At 39.0% G+C, this 21,568-nt stretch overlaps 2 protein-coding genes across 2 annotated transcripts; one reads left to right on the top strand and one right to left on the bottom strand.

The window, feature by feature from the left end:
* The first annotated feature begins 6,846 nt into the window (after positions 1-6,846).
* On the top strand, positions 6,847-16,396 carry LOC117301250 (AP-4 complex subunit mu-1-like). Its single transcript, XM_033785124.1, has 13 exons — positions 6,847-6,938; positions 9,313-9,398; positions 10,762-10,868; positions 11,251-11,347; positions 11,519-11,641; positions 12,536-12,607; positions 12,779-12,850; positions 13,004-13,070; positions 14,034-14,194; positions 14,769-14,860; positions 15,024-15,122; positions 15,445-15,562; positions 16,098-16,396. Exons 1-13 carry the CDS (start codon positions 6,881-6,883, stop codon positions 16,293-16,295), a joined length of 1,350 nt encoding a protein of 449 aa, XP_033641015.1. The 5' UTR covers positions 6,847-6,880; the 3' UTR covers positions 16,296-16,396.
* A 1,219-nt stretch (positions 16,397-17,615) lies between these two features.
* Positions 17,616-21,395, bottom strand: LOC117301404 (cytochrome c oxidase assembly protein COX20, mitochondrial-like). Its single transcript, XM_033785372.1, has 4 exons — positions 21,162-21,395; positions 20,354-20,468; positions 19,353-19,416; positions 17,616-18,855 (listed from the first exon to the last, which is right to left on the bottom strand). Exons 1-4 carry the CDS (start codon positions 21,183-21,185, stop codon positions 18,732-18,734), a joined length of 327 nt encoding a protein of 108 aa, XP_033641263.1. The 5' UTR covers positions 21,186-21,395; the 3' UTR covers positions 17,616-18,731.
* Between the last annotated feature and the right edge of the window lie 173 nt (positions 21,396-21,568).

The following is a 21,568-nucleotide window of genomic DNA, read 5'->3' on the forward strand; positions in this document are numbered from 1 at the left end:
CCGTAGTTCAAATTTTAAAAGATAGCTTAATGTGTATGCACAATTTGAACCTTGATATTTGTATAAAAGTACAAGTTCTCATGGGAACAATAAATGCCTCTCGTTAAACGGCTACGGTAATTTTTATGGCGAATATTTTTGTGCACGGATAAAATGGACACAACAGCTTTTGAAGGCTTTTGTCTGGCTCAATGCTCATACTGATTAGGCGGCTGGGCGGTACAGTGGCTAAATGGTTAAACTATTCCATACTTGCACTCTGAGCAGAATGAAACATGTCTTCTATTCTAAATTAAAGATTGACTCTATGTTCAGATTATTTTTTGAGATGCATTAATTTTCCAATACATGTAAAACGTCTCCCTGAAAGTGGGGAATCTTTAGCCATTTGCGTCATGCCTTGATGGTTAATTACAGTCATAAAAAAAAAAACGCTACCAGTCCAAGGCTGCGAGTCTCATCTTATCACAAAATGCTGCCATGCTGAGTGGGGTGATACACAATTATCTCGGCCATAGTTAAAGGGAAGGTACACGTTTAGGAATTGTCAAAAACCAGTCTTCTGACTTGGTGTATCCCATCATAAGCATAAAATAACAAGTCTGTGAAAATTTGGGCTCAATCGGTCATCGAAGTTGCGAGAAAATGACGAAAGGAAAAAACACCCTTGTTGGACGATTGTGTGCTTTCAGATAGGAATAAAAGACTTCTAGCTAGAAGTCTTATATTATTTTAGTGAGAAATTACTTCTTCTCAAAAACTATGTTACTTTAGAGGGAGTTGTTTCCCACAATGTTTTATACTATCAACAGCTCTCCAATGCCCGTTACCAAGTCAGTTTTTAAGTTAATATTTGTTTTGAGTAACTACCAAACATGTACCTCCCCTTTAAGTATGTATTAGCTTTACACGATTAAGGCCTTGCATAAGGCACTATATGCTTTATTTTTATTTTGCTTTATATAATTATTTAAAATATTACTAATCCACTGATTACTACTCATTAATTTTATTTTCTAAACTTCTACATACTTTATTTCAACACAATAATGGTATGAATTATTCAAACGTTTCAAGCAGAATTTGTTTGCACACAAAAATTATGCGTTGTGAGGCCTTGCCTTGCATGTTAATTTCACATAAGTGACACCGAATGTGGCGACTTGTATTAATGAAGACTTGGTCATAAACCACACTATGTGCTTGGCCTTGTTGGATGGGTTTACACTGTGCCGAAGGGTGTTTCTTTTGTGAAATTGGCAGACGGTATGATACATAAGTAGCTATGGCAAGACCTACCAATGGTGTGTCACAAAGTCATTCCTTTTTATTCCGATCTGCACACCATATTCAACTGGTGAATATTTCATTAAATTTGGAACCGGGCTCGATTTCACAAAGCACTAAGATTCATCTTAAAGGGTTTTTTTTTTTTGTAGGACTAAAAACACAATGTCCACAGATTTGTATTAAACTTACACCGTTTGATGATAATGATAGTAGAAAACTTCCCTGAAAATATTACTTGCCTAGGTGCTGTAATTTTTGAGAAATGAGTAAAACAATGTCAAGAAAATAGTTTTTGACTCAGTGATCATGAGACAAAAATTATTTTAGCATGTAAAAGCGTATTTTCATGACATTGTTTTACTCATTTCTCAAAAACTACAGGACCTCAGCAAGTGATATTTTCAGGAAAGCTTCCTACTATCATTATCATCAAACGGTGTAAGTTTAATGTAAATCTGTGGACGTTGTGTTTTGTGTTACAAAAAGTACCCAAATCCTTTAAATTTGAGTTTCCATTAATACCAAAGTGATTTGTATTGTGCATGAGTCCAAATTTGATTAGCATTTAAGATTGAATCACACTTAAGATCAATCTTAATGTGAAATTTGCCCATGTTTCTCCAATACATAAAAAAAATAATAATAAATAAAATAAAAGATGGTTTACGTTCAGTTATAAACTTTGTTTTATAATCCATTGTCTTCTGTTTTGTAAAAATCATGGGACAAACAAGTACACTGAAATACTCAGTATTTATTCGGACAGTTGATACAGACTTAGAGTTTATAAAAGTAGGACCTTCCACCTTGTTTTTTTTCTATCATTGCCAATCGTGTATGAGTGCTTTGAGATTTTGTTTTTGACGTTTTACTTGTATCCTAAACAGCAATTCATTGTGTGTTTTCTACATAAATGACATAATTATAAAAGAATAATAAAGAAGGCACTTTCGTGTGACAACTAAATTTGTTTTAATTCTCAAAGTGCATGATGTGTAGGTGGCCAGACGTTGACCCAATTATGTAAGCAGACATTCGTAGTCTGCTGCGCACTCGGTGCAATTTCAAATCTGCAGTGCTTAGTAAAAATTAATTTTTTATTCAACAGAGATACAGCAACTTGGGTTGATATATTGTGTGTGCTGAGCTAAATATCCACCTTGCTTAGCAGCTCTATGGAGTTGCCAAAGCTGTAGTATAAAGGGCTGATCGTTGGAGACACTCGTTTTTTTAATGTTTTTTTTTACCAGACTCCAAACATACCTTAGTAAGTTTCAATAACTGTTTTGGAAAAGAAAAAACATCTAACCAACCCGTGAAAATTAAACCAAGTTTGGTGTTCCCGTTTTTAGTAATTTATATAAATAGTCAGTGATTTTGTGCAAATTCGTGTATAAACTGAACATGCAAACTTATTGTGGTTGCCGCGTAATCAAAATAAGTAAAGGCGAGTTTTGGGTCTTCAAATGCTATTTTATCGACCTTTGCATAGGAGTGGTGACAGTGATTGTATGATGAGAGTTTAGTTAAACCCGGTGTATTTCAAGACAACTATTAACATTTATTATTACAGGGGCGTACATTTTATGGTTCATTCAGTGCAAGGCCACAGAATGTGAAACTTCCTTTCACATCGCCATAAAAACCGAACCCAAAATAGTTAACAGAAATCGGTTGGTGGTCTTCGAAGCTTAAAAAGGCATCCGTGTCTGAACCTTTACCGATGGACACGATCAAGCTTTCCCGCCCGTGGGTGTAATTAGTTCCCGGAGCTGCGCTCACCCAAAAATCTTTGTATAAAGTACCCTCGTCCAACCAACCTAATGAGTTGTGAACCCACCGAACGATCTCAGTTTGCTTGCCCCTTCGTATTGCAGATTTGGTGTCATACCATCCTCCTACTACTATCTCATACATTACCCCGTCCGTGTCCTGGTTCCGCTCCGAAAGTGAGATGTGTACGTCGTATTTGGCTCGGGCTGAGAATTTGAAACGAACCTCGCCATCTGCAGATTTGGGGAGCGCTGCAAACTTGTAGTTGTAATGGTACCCAGTGGTGTTGAAACTCACACATGCTGCTGGAATTAATAAGAAGTATGTTTTACCAATTTCAAGATGAATCAAGCACACTAGACACGTGCCTATCGTGGCCGCATTTTGGGTGTCAAGGTTGACTTGAACGCGTGCCTTTTCTTGTACGCCATTTGGGTGTCCGCCATTTTGAATATTTGCAATGGACGCAAATGAATCGAATCCCATAATGGCGGAGATTGTTTACGCGCATTGTGCGGATATGCGTTCACATGTGTTGCACCCATGCGGGTCAATCCCAGTGATCCGAATTTGAGATCAGTGATTAATTCCTGGCTCTTTTCGAAACCACTACAGGACCATGATCCTTGCATACAAAAACATCGGAAGTGGGCCGAGAAATAACTTTCTATAAAGGTGGATAATGATATCAAGCTACAGGATTAAGTTCCTGGTTGCCTAGCCTTGATAAGGGCATCTCAAAGCGCGTACTATGTGTAGACTGACCTCATTGAGATCAGTGGTATTATATGCCCCTATTTACCGGTTTGTGATCTGTGATATCCCCTCAGCGTCACTGGACAAGATTTTACACGGGACACTAAATACAATTGTTGTCTTTTCACACGAGGTAGGTCTACAGTTCGTACAAATTTAAACAACCTTGCTACAATTTTAGCATTGGACCCTTGCTAAATTTATACTCTAGTGTGAAAGGGTTAGGCGTAGGGGTGGGGTGTAGAAATATTATTAATCTTACGGAGATGTTCTGCATCCGTGGCGTGGCAGTTCAACAGATGAGCCATCTCGTCCGCATCTTCGGTCATGACCAGCCTGTTGAAATATAACGGCCTGCTGTGACCGTTGTGCGGCCCAGCAGCGATCATATTGACACCCCCAAGTCGTATTTTTGTGCAGCTACACGGTTCGCTCTCCCTCAGGACAAATCTCATTCTTCCAGTCTGGTCTGGCTCGTTGCCTATTAAGCACACCTTGGCAACAACCTCACTACACATCCACAGCCCTGTGTGACAGAAACAGAGTGGCCCTTTCACGTTCTTTCCGAGTGGTGTCACTTTCACTCTTTTGAGATTGAAAGTTAATCTGTGTCACTATTTTTGTAAGTGAACTTCTCTCCAAATTGAGTTGAAAGTGGGCCTACCCGTCTTTCACTCTGTGCGTCATATGGCTCTTTGCAAAAGTGTTATGGTGGACAAAACTAGTGGTTTTCACTCTTTTTACAAGAGATTGACAGAGAAGTATTTAAATGTATACATTTGGTTTCTTATAGCCCCATAAGGGCCCAATTTCGCAGAAAATATTGCTTAAAAGTTTCGTGCTCAGCAAAAATAGTCAGGTCACCAGTCTCAAATAGTACATATGCCATAGTACTTTAGCTGGTAATCTTATTCTGGTAAGTATCACTTGGTATCGCTAAGGCTATTTTGCAGACCTAAAAAATTGTACATCTACTTTCTAGTGCTTCTCCCAAAGTCCCAAAATCGACTACATATCCATATGCGGTATATAGAAAGAAGTCTTCCGAAATCCGAAAAAGAAATAAAAAGCAAGAAAAGTTCTCCAAAGAACATAATCTACCCAGCAAGTAGATACACATAATGGTGACCGCTACGCCAAACAGATATTGATATCAACCTTCCGTGCAATGCATCAAATCCATAGGTCAAGATTTCAATATTGGTTTTGATTTTAGTCTTAGAATGTGCATTGAATTCCTTTTTTAAACACGAAAATGTATCAAAATAACTAAAATTGAAAGAAACTGGAACTACAGAAAGTCACATACCAATTGCAGTGAAATAAAGCACGATAAACTGTCCATGGCGTGTGTTGTTCAAGCTATTCGTCATGGTTCCATTGCAATCTCTCAGCATTATTCCTCCGTTATAAATGCCGTTCACAATAAATCAGTCATTAGGCGCGAAAAAACTTCAAATTTTGAGGTGAATCTTCGCATTGCAGACTCACTTCCAAACAGTGGTGAAAAAACCCTCTGCTTTCACAAACCAAGATAACTGTGCTGGTTTATTATTATGCGTTGTATGATTCTGATTGGAAGTACCTAGGCCGTTTATCATAAGTTGCCAAAACCACATCATTATTTTTTGGTATATAATGCGCATTTGAAATCGTCCAGGCGAACAGCTCACGCGTGTGAATTAATTTAGAAAGCAATACCAGGCGTTTTTTTTATTATTAAGCCATGCGAAATCAATAATTCAGTATTTAGCAAAGCATAGGGCCTACGCCATGCTTGACGTCACCATTCTAACCCAAAATAAAGCCATCGGCGCAGCCATTTTGTAGGAGGATCGAGTGGCTGGTAGCCCCCCCCCCCTTACTGGTGGTGGCGTGACGTGCGCCGATGGCCTCATTTTGGGTTAGAATGGTGACGTCATGCATGAAGGGAGCCGATTTGCCAAATATAATGTGAGTCTTTGACAGATTGGTCACTTTGGCGAACCAGCCACGGTATTTTGACCTGCCTTGATAACAATCTGCGTTTCGTCGCAGGCAATCAGCATCGGCCTCGAAGGAAAATTGTATACGCATGATGTTTTAACGAAGTGCACGTTACAGCAACACGACGAGGAAGAGGAGATTAGGGCTCAATATATAGACCTGTCGATCAAGGTATATTACCATGGCCAATTGATTTTACCAATAGCTCTGTGTCCGTGTGACCGTTTGACGATAGACCCTTTTTAATGCATCCAGGCCTACTTATAGTTCAGAGCAGCTTACTCGATTTTAATATAGGTCACTTTAAAAAATAGTGTTTATATTACTCGTATATCTAAGAAGCGCATCAGATTGGGAGGAGGGGGGGGGTCAGTATGGGTCACGGAATGAAACGCATAGACAATAATATTTATCAATGCATGACATCCACTTGCTGTTGGCAAATAATTTATTATACAAGCACTGTAGGCTACAGAGTAGATAAAAACACATGTGAAGAACGAACAATTTGGGTCGGAGTGCGTGACCATATATTCGAAATCGTAAGTTTGTTAGAGGAAAGTCTGTTCCATTTAGGCAGGGGGATTGGAAAATGGGTCTGATATGATGCCTGCCTCAAGCATACATTTTATAATGAGAGTCAGACTAAGTTCATCGACGTTAAGAAATGATGAACACAAAATATTGGATAAGAATAATTCAATCATTTCCCAGATCAAGCCTTTTGTATAGACGATTATAAAGGTCAACACACGGGGGAGTTATAAGCATCATCTTATAATGCGCGAATTTGGAAAATAGAGCAGATGGACCAATGAGAACCGATTGTGTTTAATCTTTTCAGATATAGATACTCATAACAAAACAGTAAGTTATTGAAAAAAAACAAATTGTATTTTTTTCTTCTTCTGGTAAGTGGATCAAAGCCATTAACTTTTGGCCAATGGGATCGAGTGTATGGAGTCCACAATCCTCACATAAAGCAATCGGGGTGAACACTTGAGGGCGCTGTGTTTAAAAACATTAAACCACTTTTGGGCAGCAGCCAACCGACCAAGACACACGGCACGAAATCATGTTGTCACAATTCTTCATTATTTCTTCAAGAGGCGATGTTCTTATCAACAAGGACTGTATCCTTTACTTGTCATCTAGACATAGTGCAGTGTATATCATATTTTAATTGAAGGGGGTACATATCAAAAGTTAGAACTGGTTCGGCTGTGACGTGATTTTGTTACATTAATTTTTTAATGTTGAGGCACACAACACACACGCAGCCTATGTGTTAGTTGCGATAATCGTAACCCTCCATCCTCCAGACGGTCGGAGACCGGAGGGTTACGACACAAGACTGATATTATCGGTGTAACTAGCAGTTTTGACCAGTTTTTGCCAGACTCGTGATCAGATTCGTCCTTTTTTTCCACTTTCCAAAATCATGACAGACATTGATCTTTATTGTATGACAACGTCATCTGGAACCCTTAAAACAACATCATGAAAATATTTGGCAGAAAAAACGACAAAAACTTACCAAAAGACTGACCGAATATATCCATATTCCATAGCGGGGCCAACTAGTGATTTTGAACGTCGCACTTGCTTGGCAACAACCAATCAGCGTGACCCAACCAAACACGCATCTGGACGAGCCATGGCTGTCGTATGCGTATCGGCCATTCCAGCTTGCAAACTCACCGCCTGTGTGTGTAAGCACCGATCCCCCGCACCGAGTGCGCAGCATGCAGGCATACATGTACATGTACATGTACTGTATGAACATCGTGCGTGCACAAACTATACAGCTCGTAAGTACCGTGTGCTGGTTGGGTCACGCTGATTTGTTGCCAAGCAAGTGCGACGTTCAAAATCACTAGTTGGCCCCGCTATGGATTATGGATATATTCGGTCAGTCTTTTGGTAAGTTTTTGTCGTTTTTTCTGCCAAATATTTTCATGATGTTGTTTTAAGGGTTCCAGATGACGTTGTCATACAATAAAGATCAACTCCATGTGTTGTTTAGAATGTCTGTCATGATTTTGGAAAGTGGAAAAAAAGGACGAATCTGATCACGAGTCTGGCAAAAACTGGTCAAAACTGCTAGTTACACCGATAATATCAGTCTTGTGTCGTAACCCTCCGGTCTCCGACCGTCGGGAGGATGGAGGGTTACGATTATCGCAACTACCTATGTGTAGTGAGTTCATGTTTTCAAATTGCCGGTCAATAACCGCGACCCTGGAATTTAGGGCTGACAAATTTATACTGAACTGAAAAGGGAAAAGGCCCAAATGAATAGTTTTGAATAATTTTCCGTATCCTGCCACCAATTGTTCACAAATGTTTACAAAAAGGGATTCTCATTTGTTTTTGAATGATTGAGTTGAGGTAAATTAGATTTGATATTATTTTGATACTGAATATGCTGAATGAAAAAGTGGTGACGTGATACAGAAACTTTTCCATAATTTCTGTAGCTTGTCACCACTTTTTCATTCAGTATCAAAATAATGAGTAGTCCTTTTCAGGGCTGTGTGCTTCGTTTTTGAAAGGGCAAGGGCACCAAGGCATTTTCTTCTTGGTGAAGGGCACCCTATGATGAAATTGCAAAATTGTACTTGAGCATTTCAAGGGCACCAAGGCAATGACCAGGGGACACGGAGGCAATCGCCTTCGTTGCCTCCATGAAGTATCAGGCCTGCCTTTTTTTGTGTAAAAATGTGTGCAAAATTGGTGGCAGGATACGGATATCTCTCCAGGCCTGACTATCGTGGGTGATGCCAGTGATTTAAACATCAAACCAGATTACCTTCTACTTTAATTGGTACTTGGCATAGTCCTTCAGTCAGGATGTAAACGCCAAGGACAGCTGCTTATGTGCGGTGCCAAGTGTTGCAGGTGCATTTTATTGGAATGTACAAGGTGCAAGTAAAAAGTTGGGAGGTTGATATTTGCTCCAACCGTCCCCGATGGATGGAGCTCGAGGATCTGGCTGGGGAGGGCAATCCACCTTAAGACTGGTTGTGGGAAAAATGATATATTTGTAGAGCTTGATACGTGCTGGGATGACTTGGTATTTACATTTGTGGTAGGATTGAGTACTGCTTGGAACCATGGGTACGAGGTATTGAGTTGGATTTATTGTTATAGCGGATCTTGTACATCAAGGAGAGACTAGCAGCCTGCCTGCGTTTTTCACTTACTGTGTAAAAATGGAATTACTTAAAAAATCTCAATGTTTAGTAAACATCTTATACTTAATTTGGTTGAGTATTGAAGCTTTTCTTAGTGCAAAAACTGAAACATTTTAATGGTATACACATTAAATTTTCTTGAAAGTTCTTCTGCATATTTAGATTAAAAATATTTGTAAAATATATTCCGGTCCAGTTATTTGAGCCACAAGCACTGTGATCTTGTGAATTGCCCCCCTAAAGTTTGAGTCCTGACAAGTACGGACAGGTTAATCATACTTTTGTGAGGCAAACTTTAACAACCGACCAGATCATGGGAACGGTGCTCCAAGTGCAGCAGAGATCTTCCTGAACAGACTCAAACAGAGCAAAGGAGAAGAGCTAGACCCAGCCATGGTATGTAGGCCCTAGTCCACCTTGATGGGCTGTTATGGATTTCTTTTAAAGGGAAGGTACACGTTTGGTAATTACTCAAAACAAATATTAACTTAAAAACTGACTTGGTAACGAGCGTTGGAGAGCTTCTTCTTCTTCTTCCGTGAAAGTACAGTCCACCATCTGGTGTATTGCGTACTGTTGGTAGTATAAACATTGTGGGAAACGACTCCATCTGAAGTAACGTAGTTTTTGAGAAAGAGGTAATTTCTCACTAAAATAATAAAAAACTTCTAGCTAGAAGTCTTTTATTCCTATCTGAAAGCACACAAGTTCATCCAACAAGGGTGTTTTTTCTTTCATCATTTTCTGGCAATTTCAATGACCAATTGAGCCCAAATTTGCACAGGCTTGTTATTTTATGCTTTTGTTAGGATACACCAAGTGGGGACACTGGTCTTTGACAATTACCAAACGTGTACAGTGCCTTTAACATCGGTCTAAATATCCTAGACCAATATTAAGAAGAGAGCCATAACAGCCCGACAAGGTGGGCCAGTTAGGTAAAATTTCCTTTAGAAATTCGGCATTTTATCTACAGTTTTGACTTACAAATGTATCTTAATTTCAATTTTGTTTCACTAGGTACACCCCGACTGGATTTATAAAAAAAAAAAATATGTAAATATGTGACAGTTTATCTACAGAAGACCCACCCCTTTCTCTACTTTCTGATCAATCAGTATCATCCACTGTTACTTTTGAAAGAAAGATAAACTATGCGAGCCTGCAATATGATATCATATGATATGTGGCAAGGCCTTGAACTGCTCCCAAAGGAGCACATCAATTTGCCTCTGGTAAGGGGCACTTCTGTATGGGGAAAATGTAAATTTGTATTGAAACCTTGCAAAAGGCACCACTGCAAAAGCACAGGGCACTGAAGGCAATTGCTGTGGGTGTCGTGGCTTAAAATCAAAGCCTGATGTGGTAATTGCATATATCAACAAAGTACCCAGACTTCCACAGCCATGTTTGTCATGCGGGTAAATCAAGGAGTTCTCTTTGTTTTCTCATTGTTTGGCCTTAATTTATTTCAGCAACATCCCTTATAGGTTTTGTCCACGGATGTCAGGATCCCTTTCCGTTACAAGTTATCATTTGCAATGGGCGTAGGTACTACTCCTTGAACTATGATGTTCATTCTGCTATTTATCCAGGTTCGCGGAGACGATAGCTAATTGAATCTAGTCATAGTTCAAAGAGCACATGTAGTTAGGTAGGGCTACTTCCTCCATCTCCAACATGTGCAGTTTGAAAAATTCAGTAAACTCAATGGGAAATGTTACAAATAATTGAAGACTTCTCTATTTATTTTCAATAGGAATTGGATGGCAGATATTTTCTTCATGTAAAACGCAACAGCCTATACTTTGTCTGCACAAGCTGTAAAGAACTGCCGCCATTTGCAACTATTGAATTACTTTCCAGGTAAGTTTCGTTTGTCACAAGAAAAGAAAACTCAAAGTTGGGTAACAAAAACCAACCATTCAGGTTTGAGACTTTTGTGTTAGCATAGCTTTGACTCTCACCCCAGGAGTGCTTAGTTGTTTATCTCTCATCTCCCTAGGGAGTATGGGACCCTGAGCTGCCATGGCGCTTCAAGGCTTTTTTGATAAAACACAATATCAACCTCTACCCTCACAAGTATCTTGCTCAAGGACACAAATGTCAAGATCTGGACTCAAATCCACATCCCGATGACTTAACCACAAGAACTTGAATTTGATGCTCTAAAACCGCTAGGCCATAACACTCTATCTCTTGAAGTGCTTCTTGATGATCCTGGTTTTGATTTGTTGCTTTTATCCAGAGTGAGTGGTTTGGTGAAGGACTACTGCGGTGTGTTGACAGAGGAGGGAATCCGACTCAATCTTGCCCTGGTCTATGAACTGTTAGATGAAGTCATTGTAAGTCATATCCAGACCTGTGTCATGGTCTCAACTATCTTGTTAATATAACTATCTTCTTAAACAGCTCTATGAAATTGGGCCCGGTATTTCTGCTGCTTCTAGCGTCTTAGAGAATCCAATTTGAAGATGTGAAAAAGTGTATTGATAAAGGTCTATATTTGCCTACAGGATTATGGCTATGTCCAGACGACGTCTACCAAGTCGCTCAAGCCATACATCCGCAGTGATACAGAGGCAGTGAAAACAGACCGCTTTGCTGATGTAGGATTCCTAACACTGGGACCCGGCCTGGTAAATATCCTTCAGACTAGCTTGATGCAGGTGTACCAGGGAAATCTGTCCCCATAGATTATGTCCACCATATGGGAAATTAACATGGGCTTGAGGGGGATGATTCAAAAGAGGGCGCTATTAGTAGAAGTTTGTACACAGTTTGTCGTACGGAGGGCAGAATCTCCTGTCACACAGGCTTGTGATTTTGTCAAGATTGTTTTTCCGGTTTTAGGATTTATTCGTAGATCATCCCTCTGCCTTAAGAAATTTCCTTCAAAGGTGTGACTCTATCCCTAAGATGAGAAACCCATTGGATCTTCTCTAGTTTGACATAAGTGGTGATGTAGAGGAAGGCACTAAATACCTACCCCTGTAGTGGTTCAGACATTCTCGAGTGGGCTCAGAACTTTTCAAGCACTTACATGTGGTTTGGCCCTACACTTGTGTATATACATAAGTAGAACTTTTCAGAACTGAGAGGTCTCCCGAACCTCCGATTATCTACTCCGCGGCAGTAGAATAAAGCAAGACAGTTCTCTAAGAACAAACTCTACCTGGCAAGTAGATACACACATGATGTTACCGCAAACCAAATATACATATATACATGTAAATACCATAGGCTCAGTGCTATGAGAAGTACTCAACAATCTGTGACTTTCAAGCTGCTGGACAAAAAGTGCATAGTGTAGGGCAAAACCAAATCATAGTACTCTTTATTTCTCTCCAATAACATAAATGAAATGAGCTGTACGTTGAGTTCAAATGACAGCAGAGAGTTTGTAATTCCACACTGACCCTTTAGTCTGCATGAATTCAGCTTGAACAACCTCTTCCTGCTGTCTTGACTGTTTTGTTCTGTGCTCTTTTTCTGAACTGTTTCCCTTTTTCTCCCCCTCTTTTTATTTGCAGTTTGGCACTGAATTCCGTTTTGCACCTAGCCACGCAGCAGACAAGCCAATCCCCATGAATCCATCCTCACAGGTACCTCGTAGTGAATAGAATAAAATAAAAATGATGTATAGAAAATCTTAGACACCAGTTTACAATTTGTTTACGCTTGCCCTAATTATTTTGTGCAGTAACTGTGCCATTGAACATAGGGTGAGCCTGTTAGCATTATTCACAACGGGACTATTGTGCGGTTCCTTGCAGGGGGGTAGTGGCTCAAGGAATGAAGTCTATGTTGATGTCATTGAGAGAATGACCGTTCTTCTGGCTGCAAATGTAAGTATTTTCACCTTTTACTAAATGCATAGTTGACTATGTTGAAGGAACCCTTTTTTCAAATGTTTTGAGACAAACATGTTGAGAGAGGACATATTAACAAAAAGTTCATAAAGTAACTGAAGAGGCAAATATTTCTTGTGTATGTGACAGGGTTCAGTGGTCAGGAGTGAAGTGAACGGAAGTCTACAAATGAAGAGTTTTGTGGTGGGCAACCCTGGTGAGTTATTACTTGATAAGATAAATATTTTTTACTCTTTATATATCAGTAAGTTTGTTGTAGTGTGTAGTGGCAGAATGGGACTGCATAAAAAGACTCAAGTCCTGGTGCCAAAGTCCTCAGTGTGTAGGTTCGAATCCAGGGCCCAATTTCATAGAGCTGCTAAGCACAAAAATTTGCTTAGCATGACATTTCTTCCTTGATAAAAACAGGTTTACGAACCAAATTTCCATGTGAATTTCAGGATAAGCAAACAAAAGCTGAATACAAGAAGCAAGCACTATGCAACAAATGGAAATTTGGCTGGTAATCCTGTTTTTATCGGGGAAGAAATTTCATGCTTAGCAAATGTGTGTGCTTAGCAACTCTATGAAATTGGGCCCTGGTTATGACACGTGTCTTTGACCTGTGTGCCTAACGTGCCTACTTGTTTACAGGTACTGCATACTCCTAAGGAGTTGAATTGTTTTGATGCAAACAGAATAACTACATGTTGGCCAGGTACTCGGCTTTAACCAGCTTTTTTTCCCAAGGGCTAAACATCATGCTTTAAAGACAGTGGACACTATTGGTAATTGTCAAAGACTAGCCTTCACAGTTGGTGTATCTCAACATATGCATAAAATAACAAATCTGTGAAAATTTGAGCTCAGTCAGTCATCGAACTTGTGAGATAAAAATGAAAGAAGAAAAAAACACCCTTGTCACACGAAGTTGTGTGCGTTTAGATGGTTGATTTCGAGACCTCAAGTTCTAAACCTGAGGTCTCGAAATCAAATTCGTGAAAAATTACTTCTTTTTCGAAAACTATGGCACTTCAGAGGGAGCCTTTTCTCACAATGTTTTATACCATCAACCTCTCCCCATAACTCGTCCCCAAGAAGGGTTTTATGCTAATAAATATTTTGAGTAGTTACCAATAGTGTCCACTGCCTTTAATTTGAGGAATGTTTACCATTTCAGAGCTGAAACTTGGGTTGAGTGAAGATCTTATAATTGGTAAGACCAGCGAGGTAGGCTACGGCACAGCAGTGCGGTTAGACCAAGCACAGTTCCATCCGAGCATAGACCTGTCTGACTTTGAACACAAGAGGGCAATGACCATCCATCCATCTGAAGGGGAGGTAAGTATTAGGACTATAAAATTCTTCCTACTTCTTGCCCTTAGAAAAATCAGGAAAATTGTGATTATATTAGTTGCTATAGACCCCTTGCATATGACTTCACCACTCTCGAAAAGTGCCATATCCCCGAGGCCAAAAGGAGGCAGATCATTGGACAATAGCTGTTCTATGTGCATAAAAACATGCATGTGACCTCAGCGTTCCTGTAGCATTTCACATTACGCAAGGGGGTCTATTTGGGACCTCTTGGACTCGAATCCTACTGGGGGCACTGCGGATTGGGTTTTCAGTCCCTACCTGACTGCATGGGTTTTCCCTAGAATGATTCTCTGGGGTTTTCCTCCCACATCTAACACTGAAACTTCCCTCCTTACTGTAGCTTCTCTCCATTGGGTTCTTGGCTAGTGCAATGATTAAGTTTTTTTCCCCTGAGAATTATTGGCTTCACAACCAGTAATAAAAAATAAATGTGCATTACTTGAAATTGAGCTAATAAGATTTGTCTTCTAAATCAGTTCTGTCAGGTTGGTAATAATGATCCTACTGGTTTTTTTTACTTCATTCATATCTTCAGTGCACAATCATGAGATACAGTATCACAGGAGAGCTTCCAAGTCGTCTACCATTCCAAATATCTGCTACTACTACAGAGTTAGAGGACAAGCAGTAAGTTGATTTTGTATACATCCTGTATCAAAGACTGCATTCTGTTCCTCGATTGTTTTTCACTAATTTTTTCCAGAACCAACACTATCTCAAAATGCACATGGTGCTACCGCAAACCTCACCTAATCTAATTGATAAGTTGATTATAATATTTCATTTTTAGATGTCTTGAGGTGTTTCTGGAGATCCAATGTGACCTTCCAGCATCTAGTCATGCCGTTGATGTAGAACTACACCTCCCAGTTCCCAAGGCGACCACAGAGTGAGTAGCTGAAGCAAGGACGATGAAATTAATTGAATACTTTTTACCATAGGTTGCAGCAGACATGCCTGCTAAGTTTTATTGTTTCTTTTAACTCTGGCCATGCAAACATTGGCTTAGTTTGTGACACCTTGGTTCTTTTTTGTTGTAATCTTGATTGTACTTTTGCGATTACATTTTCAAGTTAAGTGATTAGAATATTTATGTGACAAGGTCATTTCACCTTCCTTGCAGTTGAGAAATATGTAACTTAATTGAGTTTCTTTGTTCATTGTTGTACCCCATTTATACCCCCATTCTTTCATCCCATTGCCTCACCAAGTGTGATAGGGAGTCTCTGTGCAGTCGGACAGGCAGCTGAATACAAATCTGCAGAGAAACTATTCATATGGACAATCAAGAAGTTCCAAGGAGCTTCTCAGCTCAAGTCAAGAATCAGAGTGAGTCAATTTGGAAAGGCTATTGTGAAACTTGAGGGTTTGTTTTAAATTGAGTTGTTCAATGAGGGGAAAGGTTTTAGTCCGAGCCAGTAATCTCAAACCCCTTGCTTCTGATTGGTTAACAATCATGGGATATCCCATTTGGAAATCCGTAATTTGCACAGGGAGTCTCCCTTATCTATTAAACTGTTGATATATGATTCAAACTGCCTCTAGCTACCAGGCAACCTTGGTGGTCCAGTTGGTAAAACATCTTGTCTAGAATAGCAAATTTTATGTTGCAAAATCCTGGCTGGGTTAGTATAGACTTGGGAAAGTATGGAGTATACAGTGCTTTGCACACATTGGTGTAAGGGTAATAAAACCCCAAAATATTCACAGGTTTGTTATTTCATGTGCAATCACACATAACATGAACACTGTCTATTTTGTCAAATGTAGCCATGTGTACTACACACAGTTGACAGGGCAGCTTGATTTGAGACAAATAAAGAACTTTAACTCATTCATAGGTTGCCACTTTCTCTTTGAACAGATCCAACTTTCTCAGCTTCACCGTGCGACTGTCATGGAGCTTGGACCAGTCAGTCTACAATTTGAAATCAAGAACTTTGTCAGTTCACAGTTGCAAGTTAAATATCTCAAGTTGTTCGACCGTCAGCATTCGTATGTTCCGTATCGGTGGGTGCGCTATGTCACACTGAGTGATTCCTACACCATAAGACTAAGGTGACAACAGTCATTTCCATTCCAGTGTTTATATCTCTTAAAGGCAGTGGGCACTATTGGTAATTACTCAAAATATTTATTAGCATAAAACCTTTCTTGGTGACGAGTAATTGGGAGAGGTTGATGGTATAAAACATTGTGAGAAACGGCTCCCTCTGAAGTGCCATAGTTTTTCGAGAAAGAAGTAATTTTCCACGAATTTGATTTGGAGACCTCAGGTTTAGAACTTGAAGTCTCGAAATCAACCATCTAAACGAACACAACTTTGTGTGACAAGGGTGGTTTTTTCTGTCATTATTATCTCGCAAGTTCGATGACCGATTGAGCTCAAATTTTCACAGGTTTGTTATTTTATGCATTTGTTGAGATACACCGACTGTGAAAGCTAGTCTTTGACAATTACCAACAGTGTCCACTGCCTTTAAAGATGGGAGTGTGGTGGCCGAGCGATTAAGAGAGCAGATTTCAAGCTCTGGTATATCAGATCAGCAGAGTGTGGGTTCAAGTCTCAGTCGTGACACTTGTGTTCTTAAGAAGAACCATTGCTTCATCCTTTGGATGGGACGTAAATCTGTAGGTCCTGTGTGTTGTTATGCAAACTATCAACGCATGTAAAAGACCCCAGTACACACTCATCGCAAATAGAAGGTGGTTTGCACCCGTGTGTCTGGCAGTGCGTTTATCTTTAATCATGACCTGCTTCTACCCAACAGAAAAGGTCAAAGTAAAGGTCATGTTCTGAATCAACATTTTCCAATACTAATCATGGTTAGGTATTGCCCACTTTTCTAAATTTGAAACCATAAAAATTTTCCAGAAATTTTGACCGGAAATGTTGGCTAAAAAAAACCAAGTGGCCAAATGATAGTTTGATACATTAAATAGCGCCCCTCTCAAGTTATGTATTCTGCCTCCCCCTCATGTTAAAGAAAGTGTCTGGTTACGATAACGACACTGTTTGCAGTTGATATTGAGGACCAATACTTCATGCAGGCTACAGATTCAATTACTTCTATGTGTTGGTGCTTCTTGAATCCCCCACAGCTACCTTTACAAACAAGGTACCTAACCCCTAGAAGAAGGCCTGTCAATTGTCCGACAGGGGATTTCTGAAAATAATTTATATTGTGCAATGTTATCAATTCAAGTTTTTGTATTTCTTTTTTTTATATTATTAATGAATAGACGATGTGACCTCCGACGTCACACAAAAACCATAACATAATTTGCGTGCATACCGTTGGGCAAAACCTTTGTGTTTTGGCAGCCAGCTAGAAAGTGTATGCAATCTTACCATGACTACGTGTCGTTTTGCCTGGCGAAACATGACGTATACAGTGTTTTTCCAATAGAGGGCGGTTTAAATGTAAACACAGGTCACATCGTCTATATGTATGTCTGGTGAGCTTTCCATATGATATTTCAGGAGATAGAAGATCAAGACTTGTGGGGACCCCTTGCACAACGCGGAAGCACCTCCTAAGAATGTGCGTCTATCATTTCCATCATTTGTGCACAGTTTTAACTCTCAAATTAACTCCCACAATAGCGGACAGGATGGGCACATGTTAGTGCGCTAAGGGTTGTGCAAGGGTTCTATACCAAGTATTTATTCACTGTGGTTTGTAGTTAAAATACAAACTCGATAGATTTGTTAAGAAGCAATGTTGCTTCAAACTCAATTAATGAGTAGGTTTACAGGAAAATTCAGCAAAATAATGACAACATTAAGTTTTCTTTTCATAGACTGAAAAAAGCTTTACAATTATGTACATGTACTGCATTATTCATTGTTGATATGTTAACACCCATATAGGCCTAACTAGGAAACCATTGCTTTGGCTTGATTGTTTACAGTTTGTATGCTTATCCATAAGTCAATCAAACTTTATCACAGAAAGTTGACAAAAGATATTTCATTTGTTTTCACTTTCATTCAGCTTTAATAAATATTTTCTTTCATAAACTCTGCATAGTTTTAAAGTATAAACAAATGTATCTTAGATCTATACAACTACACAAGATGCAAACTTGGCAATCTTCATACAAATCCATGTGGAGTGAACACCAACTGTCGACGGTCATATAATTCCATGTACTTTGGGCGATTAACTTTCGTTTTGTATGGCAAAAAATCTAACAATGAAAAACTGTAGGCTGGGACTTGTATCATGTGACCTTCAATTAGAATTCCTCTTCTTTTCCTTGTGAGTAGGCCAACATATTTGTTGATTCCTTAATTGCTGTTAGCAAGAAAGTTTGTTACACAGACGTTATTTATCGCTGGTACAACCTAATGCCTACAGACATGTTTTATCGCTGGTTGAACCTATAGCCCACTAGACAGTTCAAACACAAACAACCAAGACTTCCTGCATCCGGGAACTTCAGTTAAGTCAAACACTATTCGTTTAATCACACTCGTCTGTGTCCATGATATTCACTTGAGGTCACCTGGCCCTCTATAAGACACCTCAGTCAAGTCAATGGGGTCTACTACATGGAGCTCTTCATAGCGTCTCTGTATCAAGCGCAACTTGGCTCTGTTGTATCGACAATAACCACTGAAAAGGAAAATAATATAATAACAGTAAATAAGAAAGAAATACAGTCTTTCTTAGAAATGTTGAGTTTTTTCCTCTTCAAACTTCACATGTTGAATTTGTCAATACCTTTTCAATCTTGCGATGGAATAACTTGGTTTCTCAGCAGACCTTTCCTGCAGTGTGTGTGTGCTGATACAGCAGTATTGAGACTCATAGTTTTAGCAAAACTTTGGTGAAAGGGTGTTCAAGATTGCTGGAAATTTAAAAACTGGGGGTCCAAATCGTTCACTTATTAAACCAAAATGGCAGATAAAACAAAGTGTCCAAATTCAAAACAGGGTATCCGAAGACCACCCAGACACCCCTCTGGCTAATACTATGCCGAGACTGAACAATCACTTCTTTGATGCTCAAGGCTTTGATTGAGACAACAAGAAGCTCAGAAAAGTTCGCTGAACAGTTTGTTGTGACATTAAAAGGCTTTCTCATACTAGCAAAGATGACATCAAACTTACAAAGTAACTAGTGTCGTTAGTGTGAATGCTGCCACTCCAATATCTGCCGACCTCTTCACACGACCTGCGAGTATACAGAAAAATTGAAACTGAATTATTAGATCGTTCTATATTTTTTTCCTAATTCTAAGGTTTATTTTGTTGACCAAAAAAAGAACAGGGCATGGAAACAAATAAGTTTTAAATGAGCAGAACAAACAGCAGAGTCATGGCTGACAAGTGATCCCAAACTAGGAACAGAATGTTAATAAGAGATACTATGGTGAAAGTTAAAGATTTCAAGGAAACAGTATCCGCAGGACTCGAAACGATGATCAACATGCAAGATTTCTACATAGCTCATTAAAATAACTCCTTTTTTCACAAGGTAGACATTTAAAAGTGTGAATTTACTAATACTAATTGTGGCTTCTTTATATAGCGCACATGTCCGTCACCCAGTGACGCTCCTGGCGCTGTAACATACAGTATTTCCTGCCAGATGTGGGACTACGTTTGAATTATGAGACCTAGTTCTGATAGCACCATGTAATGCTTTACAAGGTGCTGTGGCGCAATTTGCTGCCGATCGGACCAGGAACACTGGGGCGAAACCCTTCTCTTTTCGATAAGTGCACTGGGTTCTTTTACATGCATTACATATAAAACACATAAAAATGAAATTTCTCATACCGTATTTTGTTGTTGTCGAGTAGATTTACTTTCCTTTACTAGCACTTAAAACACAAATACAAATGGAAACTGATTCCCCAAGATGTTGAATGCCTAAGGGTACATCTTTATTGAAAACTTGGAAATTCACTGTTGTACCCGCCCCCTCAAGCCAACCTTGTTGGTCTCTCATATGGCTCTCTTTTAAAATCTGTCTTATCATTATCATAGTCATCCTAATAGTCGATGTTAGAGCCATGTTACGATAACAGCACTACATTGACAAGGTGGGTTACACTACAAGGGTCCAGTTTTTAATTCATTAGTCCTACAGTATATTATCCCCTTACTGGTGAGAAGAAAGTTTGTTAATCCCGCTCCAAAGCCGCCTAGGATGCCAAACATAAAAGCATTTCTTGAGCAGGGCACAGACTTGAACATTGATGATACTCTGGAGAACGAGGTCTGTAATAGAACAAAATCATTTAGTTGGTCAGAAAGGAACAACTCTCTGCATCTTTAAAGTAAGGTTTAAAGGTGTCCAGTGTAAAAGATTATTCAATGTCAATTGAGTTAGTTCCAAAAGCACTACATTCACTTCCCTGTCCGTGATGTGTACTTTAAACGTTAAGCCAAGGAAGTCCACATTTTTGTTCTTTTTAATATGACACAGAATAAATCTTCCATCTTGACTCTTCGTTATGATTATCGCAATACTCCCTTACACAAAATGAGGCTTTTCTCTCAGAAATATTTATGTATCGGTCATCACCTTCTGAATCTGACCTTTTCACTAAATGTTAACAAACAGACGAAATATCACATCTGAGTAAGTTAGAATGATACTATAGTAATTTATTTTATAACAAATGAAAAAGTGTTGGCAGGATACAGAAATGTCTCAAATATAATTATAATAATATTAATAACATCCAATTTTACAATGACATGAAGTAGTAATTGCTTTCCAGTGTTAAAAACCAAAACTCCATCTAAAAACTTGTTCTTCATAATTCTGATAGTGAGTGAAATTCAGACAATTTACAAAAATGTGGGGAAATAGTCTAAGTAAACAAATGGCAATGAAAATATCATATTCATCATATTAACATAAAACATTGTAAAACAAGTTGAGTTCAAAAATACAGATGTTCCAACCTTTTCGCTGTCATTTTCGTCCATTGTTCTGTTGATGTTCTTTGCATTTAACAATTTAATACTTCATGCATACAGGACAGGCCAACAACGATGTCACTGTCAGAGATTGTTGCTGATCATTTAATAATAAACAAGTCACACTTCAGCATTCTCCAGTAGTTAATAACAAAACAGTTATAAGCAAGATTTTTAAACAGTTATACACAAATTACACGAACTGCTCGATATAAATTCACGTTATGTAAACTCAATGAACACGTGGTTCATGGGTGCACAAAATAAATTTAGTCTGGTCCCTAGTAAGTACAACGTGACAACATAATCCGATGCGCTTGGATGTGATTTCGAAGTGTTGAACTTTGACCTCACATGATAAAAAACGTACGTGTGATATGTGCAACGGAGTG

This window comes from Asterias rubens, chromosome 1, assembly GCF_902459465.1.
Source record: "Asterias rubens chromosome 1, eAstRub1.3, whole genome shotgun sequence".
NCBI lineage: Eukaryota > Metazoa > Echinodermata > Asteroidea > Forcipulatida > Asteriidae > Asterias > Asterias rubens.

Coding starts and splice junctions, on each gene's coding strand:
- LOC117301250 (XM_033785124.1), top strand. CDS start 6,881: ATGTTGTCACAATTCTTCATTATTTCTTCAAGAGGCGATGTTCTTATC. Junction 9,399..10,761: donor AAGAGCTAGACCCAGCCATG/GTATGTAGGCCC, acceptor TATTTTCAATAG/GAATTGGATGGCAGATATTT. Junction 13,071..14,033: donor TTTTGTGGTGGGCAACCCTG/GTGAGTTATTAC, acceptor TTACCATTTCAG/AGCTGAAACTTGGGTTGAGT.
- LOC117301404 (XM_033785372.1), bottom strand. CDS start 21,185: ATGGACGAAAATGACAGCGAAAAG. Junction 20,469..21,161: donor ACGAAAATGACAGCGAAAAG/GTTGGAACATCT, acceptor GTTCTATTACAG/ACCTCGTTCTCCAGAGTATC. Junction 19,417..20,353: donor AACAAACTTTCTTCTCACCA/GTAAGGGGATAA, acceptor GTATACTCGCAG/GTCGTGTGAAGAGGTCGGCA.